The sequence below is a fragment of the Camelina sativa genome, chromosome 4 (genome assembly GCF_000633955.1).
Source record: "Camelina sativa cultivar DH55 chromosome 4, Cs, whole genome shotgun sequence".
In the NCBI taxonomy this organism is placed as follows: domain Eukaryota; kingdom Viridiplantae; phylum Streptophyta; class Magnoliopsida; order Brassicales; family Brassicaceae; genus Camelina; species Camelina sativa.
The window spans coordinates 16,945,096-16,954,264 of NC_025688.1; the positions used below are offsets into that span (position 1 = coordinate 16,945,096).

The 9,169-nt window shown below is 34.9% G+C and overlaps 1 protein-coding gene and 1 long non-coding RNA gene across 5 annotated transcripts; both read right to left on the reverse strand.

Annotated features, from left to right (window-relative positions):
* LOC104780844 lies at positions 4,007-5,681 on the reverse strand. 4 transcript variants are annotated; one of them, XR_766816.2, is made up of 5 exons: positions 5,211-5,681; positions 4,775-5,125; positions 4,627-4,691; positions 4,445-4,555; positions 4,007-4,349 (listed from the first exon to the last, which is right to left on the reverse strand). It is a non-coding gene; the product is annotated as an uncharacterized LOC104780844 (long non-coding RNA). The 4 variants fall into 4 exon arrangements; XR_766815.2 differs by having other exon boundaries at positions 4,775-4,822; positions 5,206-5,681; XR_002037726.1 differs by having other exon boundaries at positions 4,445-4,565; positions 4,775-4,822; positions 5,206-5,681.
* Positions 6,389-8,347, reverse strand: LOC104780845 (UPF0481 protein At3g47200-like). The gene is made up of 3 exons (XM_010505386.2): positions 7,580-8,347; positions 6,961-7,484; positions 6,389-6,876 (listed from the first exon to the last, which is right to left on the reverse strand). The coding sequence occupies exons 1-3, from the start codon at positions 8,254-8,256 to the stop codon at positions 6,446-6,448; spliced, it is 1,632 nt and encodes a 543-aa protein (XP_010503688.1). The 5' UTR covers positions 8,257-8,347; the 3' UTR covers positions 6,389-6,445.

The following is a 9,169-nucleotide window of genomic DNA, read 5'->3' on the forward strand; positions in this document are numbered from 1 at the left end:
ACTTTATCTTCCAACTTCCATATCTTGGGAAGATTGGCAACTAAAGAATCCATCCTTTGGACAGAAGGGTTCATCAATCTCCCAATAAGAGTCATAGAGAACTGCTGAATCCTTTGAGCCAAATTAAAGGACAAGATATGCAAATCGCTACAAAACGAGAAACAAGCCATATGGTCGAATCCCTGAGGATCTCTGGATCGAAAAATCCTAAGAAAAAGCAACCATACTTTCCATAAACCACAAACCAGAATATATTCACTCTGATACCCACAATCTCTAACCAGATGAAAGAACCAATCATACCTCCAATCGAGAAATCCGTGAGCATAAATCGAACCATTACACATACAGAAACAAGCCCAAGAATCGAATCTCTAAGGTTCCCATAATCGAATAACCTTAATGAAAACCAATAGCAAATCCCATAACCATCAAACAATCGGATCCTCACCTTGATATCCTCCGCAATAAGCGTAAATCGTTCACCGAACGGATCCCAGCACGGAGAGGAGAGTCCAACGGACATCTCCAGAATCATAAATCGAATCCTCCCAATCTCCAGATTGTTTCCCATCGAATCAGACCGAGACCACCCGTGAAAATCTGATACTACCCAATCTCTCCTTGTGGAGACAAAAACGCACCCACCTGGAGATGAACTTCCGATCCATCGCCGAGGCCAAATACCCACCGGAAAACGCGAGAGACCCTCTCCCCATCCTCCATCATCGGAAACACACATCTCAAAACTAGAACCAGTCGCCAATTGCCATCGCCGTCGCAAAGTTCTCTTTTTTCGTTTAGAAATAAGATTTCTTATGCTAATTTAAAGGATTAAAGTTTTAAAATAAGTACAAATAAAAAGGAAATAACGTAAAATGTATAACAGCATTCAATGACTGCATTAGAAATAAGATTTCTTATGCTAATTTAAAGGATTAAAGTTTTAAAATAAGTACAAATAAAAAGGAAATAACGTAAAATGTATAACAGCATTCAATGACTGCATTAGAAATAAGATTTCTTATGCTAATTTAAAGGATTAAAGTTTTAAAATAAATAAAATAAGTACAAATAAAAAGATACAACGAAAAGACTAGCAAATTTTTATGATATATTCAATGACTGAGATGAGATTATATTGGACACTCTTATAGTATAACTGCATTTTTCCATGTAGAAAACATAACATGAATTCTTCTGAGTCTTTGACAAAAAAAAAAAAAAAAAGAATTCTTCTAAGTATAAAATATACATTAAAAAAAAAACATTAACGAAGCCAATAACTTGTAATCCACGTGGACCCAAACAATAACTTACTCAATTTGATAAATATTCAAATGACTAATTAATTATTCAAATTCTTTTCACGCTAATCTATTTAGCTCTCAATCCATTTGCATAAATGGTCGGGTTAGATTAATTAGTTTACAGTTTTGACATCCATAATAAAACAATATCCAATTATTATTAGGGTTTGCAACAACATAATGATTCCAAAACCCAATTATTATAATGGACACTCGCAAAATTGGCCTCTAACTTGATTCAATTGCAATGTTAGATCCCTCTTTTTCTCTCTCTAATATTTGCCATTTTCTCTCTCTAACATTTGTCATTTTTTCCCTGTTAAATCCTTGGTCATTCATTGTATTCACAAAAATATCATTATTTCTGATTTATTTGAATTTCTAACGAAATTTTTTATTACATTCATATCCTCATCTTCTTCTTTTATTTACGGTTGTGCCACCACCATCAATTTTCCAACAACCATGAAAACCAAATTTGAAGCTCTTAAAGCTTCAACAACCTGAATTTGTAAGCTTAAATAACACTCAATGCTATGATAACTTCATTTTCTTCCATCTCCTCTCCATTTTAATCCAAGAAAATTTGAAAGTGCATTTATCTTGTTATATGTCATGATTCTTGGATAGTGATTAAATTGGTGCTGGTTTTCTTCGGTGGTGACTAAAGACGACGTTCCCGGTGCTTGACATTGCGAAATAACCACATATAAGGTTATTTTCCGGTAGATTTCGTGATTTTCCTTGATTTTTTTGCGAAATTAGACTTCATTTGTTAGTCTAACCGTCATAATATCATGTAAAGTCTACTATGTGGTCAATTTTGCAATTAAAAATTTATCGAGTTTCGAGCCCGTAGACTAAAATTTCAGTTTCCTTAATTTCATTTGAAAACAAAAAAATGTGGTTCAGACTGCATTATAATCTTTCCGTCAGATACTTCATTTGCAGTCTACTGAGGTGTATGTTTGCAATTGACCAAATTCTTGACTTTTTAGTTATGACTGCCGGACGAAGTCTTCTTACGATAATAAACGAGTAGACTTCTATAGTGACTATTTTTGGAGTTGACCAAAATATTTAAGCATTGACCGTAATATTATTATATTAAAATAATTAGTTGACTGCAAAAAAAGTCTACTAATTAAAAAATTAAAATGTTGGTCAACCCCAAAAATGACCACGGCAAACTGCAAACGAAGTCATTTAGAGACTTCGTACGTAGTCTACTTGGCGAAAGTCAAACTTGGTTCAATTGCAAAACTAACCACGACGAAATTTATATTTTCTTGTTGACGGATATATGAAGTCTATTTGTTAGACAGAAGTATACTGTAAAGTCAATGGGTTGGTCAATTGCAAAAATAACTAGAGTAGACTATAATCGAAGTTAACTTGTTGAAACTTTCTAAGAAGTCTACTTTGTTATATGTTTTTAATTGCAAAACTGACCAAAAAATTAACAAAGGAAGACAACAAAAGAAGTCAACTATTCTAGTAGACTTCATACGGTGTCTGCTTTATTAAATTGTAATTGCAAAAGTAGACCACACAAAATAGACTTCAAGGGAAGTATCTTCATAGAGGCTAGTTTATGTCTAAAATGTTGACATCAACATGAAGTCGTCATAATTTGAAAACCAATTTATTTAAATTGGTGAATAATTTTTAAGATTTTCTTGTTGTATTCTTTGATATATGTTATGTACTTGTTTCTATATGTTTTTGACATGATTATATATTATACATATAGAGAAATCAAATTTTTGGTTTTCTTAGGCAGTTAGGTCATTAACTTAGACTTATTTTCGAAGTCAACGTGTTCGAGTTCTGTGTGAAGTCTGTATTGATGACAAGAAAAATAATCTCGGTTTTAGAAAACCAATTCCGGTTTATTTGAAACAGTACCAGAAAAAATATAAAGAAACCGACTTCTCTGGCAGACTTCTTTACCAACTAACGTCAAATCAATTAAATCAATTTAAATCTTGTAATGATTATGTCGACGACTTCTTTGGCAGACTTTTGCACGGGAAACTGAACCGTCTGCAAATCAATCAAATCAATTTAATATTTGTAATGATTATGCTGAAGACTTATCCGAAAGACTTCTTCAAAGAATGTAGAATTCTATAAGTATGAAATGAAGTGATATAAAAATTTTCTAAGAATTACCCAACCGTGAATGAGTTCAGTCTCCAATACTACAATGAAGTGTATTCTTAACTATTAATTGTTATACTAAATTACAAATTTCTAGGATTTTTTTTCCAGTTTTTCTATATCAATCTTGGTTAGTGTTTTTTACTATCTATTTTATTATAATATATTATTATTGGTATGAAAGAATCAAATATTAGATAATAAAGACTTTTGCAGTAAAAGAATCAAGGGAATGAAACTTTGTTTATTACAGACTCTTAAATAACATGATCACTTCCCGTGCTAATATGTGTCTCTTTTAAACACATACCACACACATGTTCTTTGCTCATTCGCAGACTTATGTTACAAGAGTTTATGTACAATGGCGTTCTTCGGTTTGTTTGCTCCCACCACCTGCAAATTGTCTATTTTTAACATTGTACTTAAACACCTCCCACATGTATAATACAATCTAAACCAGATACAAGACTCGATGATATGTACGAAAAGCAACTCATGTTTTCTTCATTTTGGCCACAACAACATTTCAGTGAAATTTTCAAGGTCCTGCAGGTATTGTATATTTGTAGTCTCTCAACAACAACCATGAAACTTCAGCTCAAGAAACATCATCACACAAACTAACACAATTCACATAACATGAGCAAAGACAAAGCAAAAATCAGAAAGAGTTCATCTACAAAGTGAAAGAAGCATTAATAATCTAACATAAAATGATATAGCAAATTGAACAACAAATGAGCTTCAATCTCCACCTTCTCAGTGACACTCTCTTCGAATCTTACGCCCCACAGCTTGGTCTCCTTTAAGGTTGTGTTGTCATCATGGCTCATTAAATGAAACGGCGGCAGACTCCGTAACTTGCTTCCAATCCTGGCGAGAGAGAGATAGAACGATGTGTGGATGAGGCAGAAGGGGAAACCAATAATAGACAATGAAACGTTAAGTTGGATTTGGAGGCCACTGACCTAACTGCTGCTTGATCCACTTTCACTTGTAGTTGGTGCCAATTGTCCTACTACCTTGATGATATTCTCTGTTGAAGACGTTCTCAAATTCCTCTTGTAAGTGTTGACGACCTGCAAACAACTTTACAAGAAATCAATTGGAAACAGAACCATAGATCTTTTGAACGAAAATAAAACTTTACCTTGTCAGTCTAATGGTGGTTCTTCTTTCAATTGGCTCCTTGTTATCTTGGTCTTAAAGAAGTTCCTGAATAAAACAGGTTAGAATTTTCAAGAGGTTTGTTTTCTTAATTATAGACTGAGGGTGTAGTTTGCACCTAAAAACCTTACTTGTTTGTGAGGATGTTTCTTTACTTGTCGAGGTGATGTCTCTAAACCCTGTAAAAGTAACTCAATTTTCAAAAATAACAAATCTGAGAATTTCATCAATCTTAACACTACCTGAATCTCCTTCTGCCAGAAATAATCCATTATTAGTCGGAAGCTAAGAGAAGTCAAGTTCAAAATAATCTATTAGCAAACAAATCACTCACAACAAAGCAGCTACAAACAGCGTATAAGCAAATTTGAAACGAAATCAGAACTCAATAAAGAGCAAGGACTTAATACGAAATCCCGAACTCAGATCCAAAACGCAAGACCAGTCAAAAGCCTCTCGATGGTATTGTAGTATAATCAATTCTGACAATTTTGAGAAATTTAAACCTTGAGAAACGAGGATGAGGAAGAACCCTAATAAAAAGAGAATGAGAGACCCTAACCTCACCCGTACCACCAAGAAGAGCTTCATCGTTGCGGGTGCTCCGACGCATCTGTCGAAAAGATTCTTTGTTGCTCCGACTTTGCCGATGAATCCACCTCTTAGTTTCTTCTTCTATGTCGCTTTCCTCGGCTTCACCTCTCAGCATAACCAAAATCCTCCGGGATTGAAAATTTCAATTAGGGATCGGAGTACCAATAGCTTATTGTAAGGCAAGATCTCAAAAAGAGAGACATAGGATAAGACAAAGAAAAGAAGAAGACACTACCCGTCTAAAACTCGAGATTAGGGTTTGGACATCTAAAAGGTCGATCTCTACACCATGTTTGACAGAGAGAAGAACTGTAGATGACGTAGATGACGTAGATGACGAAGATGAAGAAGAAATGTGATTATGATGAGAGATAAAGATTTTTTCGTTTTAGAATCGCTTATCGCGAGAGAGAGAGGCAGAAGGTGGAAGAGGAAGAAATGAAAGTGATTAGGGTTAGGGTGAATGAAAATTAGGTATATATAACTCGGTTAATTAAAACTGATCGGTTATGCTCCGCTGAACCGAACCGAACTGGTAATCGAATTATTAAATTAATTCCGCCGATCGGTTTGTTGATTTTCTACTGCCGAAAACCGAACATCTCGGTTTAATCGGTTCGGTTTTCTCGGTTCTGACCGAATGCCCATGAATTAATAGTTGATGCTATAACAAAGTCAACCATCAATAGTCTAAAGAGAAGTCTACTTAAACAAACCCTAAATCAAATAATTTTAATCTAATCAGCCTTTCTTCTCTTAATTTGATTCGTTTATATGTATATTTGTTTTATTCCAATACAAGAAGTTTATGTGGTAATTATTTGGTCGTTAGATTTATTAAATTATTTTCTATAATTTTTTAATTAAAATTTAAACTATAATTAAGGAGTAGACATATTTTTATGTCTTCTATTTGACGTCAATTTGTAATCCACCTTAAAAAAATCTATAGCAGACTTCCTCCGGGTTACATCTGTCATTTTGATTTCTGTTTTTTGTTTGATCGTAAAGGAGTCAACTGTAATTTCATTATCTTTAGTGGTTATGTTTCTCAAATATCCAATATGGAATCTACGGTTTCATTCAAATGCAAATAAAGGTATAAAAATGCAATTGTGCCATGCCGAATTTGGGGTAGAAGAAAATAGAAAACGTTGAAAAATAAGAAAATACAAACATTCCAAGCTGAATGAAAATTAAAAAAACGACTAAAGTTTAGAATTTGGCTTATAATAAGCATAAACAGCATAGAAACTCTGACATAATGTGAGAAGTAACAGTATAACTGCAGCTGAGAAAGAAAAATATGCCCAAGGATTATTGAAGTACTTGTGTGTCAAGGTAGCCTTCAAGACATTCCACTTACGATTGTAATAACGGTTTACGTCACCAGACAGTCGAGATAGATGACTATCTTTGGGATCAAAAACCACTTCTTGACACAGCCGGTTGAACAAATCAGCAACTTCAGAATCACTCCCAAGCCAATGCTCGATGATACCACAATAGTGCAAGTAGCTTACATCTTCGTCAGAGTTTATTAGATTATCCATAAATATTATGTAGGATGTTATGTGGTTGCTCGATTCCATATGGCACTGCTCAAAAGCTATAAGATTTGAGAAGAGAGACTTGGTACCTACAATAAACATGAGAGGGAATTTGGCTTTTTATACAAACATATAATATAAAGTAAGAAATAAAAGAAGATGTTTTAGCTTACCATCATGGATTAGTAGTTTGGGTATTTCTAGATAACCACTTTTGAATTCAATATCCCAAAACCGGTCAGTTTTCCTTTTTCTAAACTTAACACCAGCTTCCCTTAGTTCCGTCACGCAATGTACAAGTTGTTGTTGTCGCTTGTCCACCACTCGCGTATTCCTCGTTAATCTCTTTAGTAGAGATCTTGTATTTGGTGTAGGACTAGACTGGAGTAGACTTCGACGGAAAACATCTAGACAGTGCAACTCACCCTTGTCACCAAGTGTGTCCAAGGATTTTTCCAGCCAGTTCATGAGTTTTGCCTGGTCCGGTTTGGTGAAGGCCTCACCCGTTGGCATTAGCGGGTCAAAAAACTTAACGGCTACATGTGCCACTATACCGGTTTGGTTCTGTGTACCGAGCTGTAACTCTAATAACCGGTCGAGGACGAACAGAGGAAGTTGATTTTCCAGCATTATCATGTCACGTTGAATCGAATGCATCAATCCTCGCATCGCAAAAACCGGGTCGTTGCGTGCATATCTACTCAGTACAGACAAAAAATCAACGAACCGAAATAAGACCGGTTTAGCAAATAGATTAGATAAAAAAACCAGAAAATTTTATTTTACGCTTACCCGATTTCAGGAAAGCCTTCAACGGTTCCCCTAAAGAGCTCCAGAACAAAACAGCCATCAAGAACAAGCATTTCTGTAAACTCATTACTGCTCAAACTAATAGGACCTTCATAGCAAGCACGGGCCTTCTCTTCAAGCTCTCTCATGGCATTAGTATACATTTCGATGCGCTGCTTCAAACGTTTCAAGACCTTATTGACGGCGCGCCACTTATGGCGCTCCATAGGTCGGAGACGCTTTTTACCGTGGTGGTACGGACCAAGGGAAACGGTCTGAGGGAAATACGACTTCTTGTCGTTCTCTTGCAGGTAATGTGGAATTCTGTAGATGCATAGCTTTCCCCAGATTGTTGTGTCGTCGTCTCTATTTGCTTGCTCGAGCTTGTCTCTTATTGAGATCACCCAACTGTCTCCTCCTGTGTTGTCTCCTGGCTTGTCTTCTATCACCTCCTTACCGGGCTCGGAATGAGTCTGTTTGTGGTTCTGTAAGTTTTGTTCTTGAATCGGTCTGGTAATTTCGGGTCTTGAAACATGGAGATTCTGATCTTGAACCGGTTCCGAGTGTTTGTTTTTGGTTTGAAATTTTTGGCGGAGCTTGAGACTGAGCAAGTACCACGTCAACATATCTTTGTTGATGAAAAGTGGTTGTCCATCGGAATGAACATTAACTAAAACCATTTTTTTTTTCTGGTTGAAGTATTTTGAGGAGATTTAGAGCGAGAGCTGTAATAGCAAAGTGTTAAATGGACAACGCTGTAACTAATTTAAAGTTGTGTGATTTGGCCATAGGGTTTGCTTATTTTCCAATCTACAAAAGTCTTTTAAAAAGACTTCGTACGCTTATTAAAAGACTCTCATTAATGCTTGTAGTATTTTCCATAAATCATAAATGAAATTCAAATATCCAACTACTCATAATAAAGACTAAAAAATCATAAAAAAAGACTCATAATTTGCTTGTAGTATAGGGAGTAGTATATAATAATAACTATATATTAAATGAGTGAAACTTTGGACCCTTCTATAAAAAAATCCTCTTATATTTTTGTGGTTTTGTTAACAAGATTGAAAACAATACAAAGTTACAAACTCCTAAAAGTATAATGATTTTTTTTAACCTTATCCAAGCTATATTTGAAATTTGGTATACAATCAAAAAATATTATGAGAAAAAATATTACATAGTAAACTTGATCAAATACAATTTTTTTTTGTGAAATATATTTATAGAATTTGTTCTTTTTAGGTTTGGATAGTGGGTTACCGGGTCTCTTAGTAAATTGAGTTAGACACTTGTCAACTTTTCTCATGGACTTCATAGATTGTAATATCGTATAGCAAATTAGCTTAATGCTCCCTTCTTTCTAGCGTCAAACTATTTGTGTAGAAATTAGTTATCGCTCTCCTTGCAGACTTGCACTTGTTTTTTAGGATCGATCACGATGAGAAAGATGATCAAGGTCGATCGTTCAGGTTACCGGTGTTCTGCCTCACAATATAAGACTTGGAAAGAGCTAAAGCATGGGATACAACCACGAAAGGTGAGATGCATGCAATTACTTAACACTGATACAAAAAAAAAAAAAAAAAA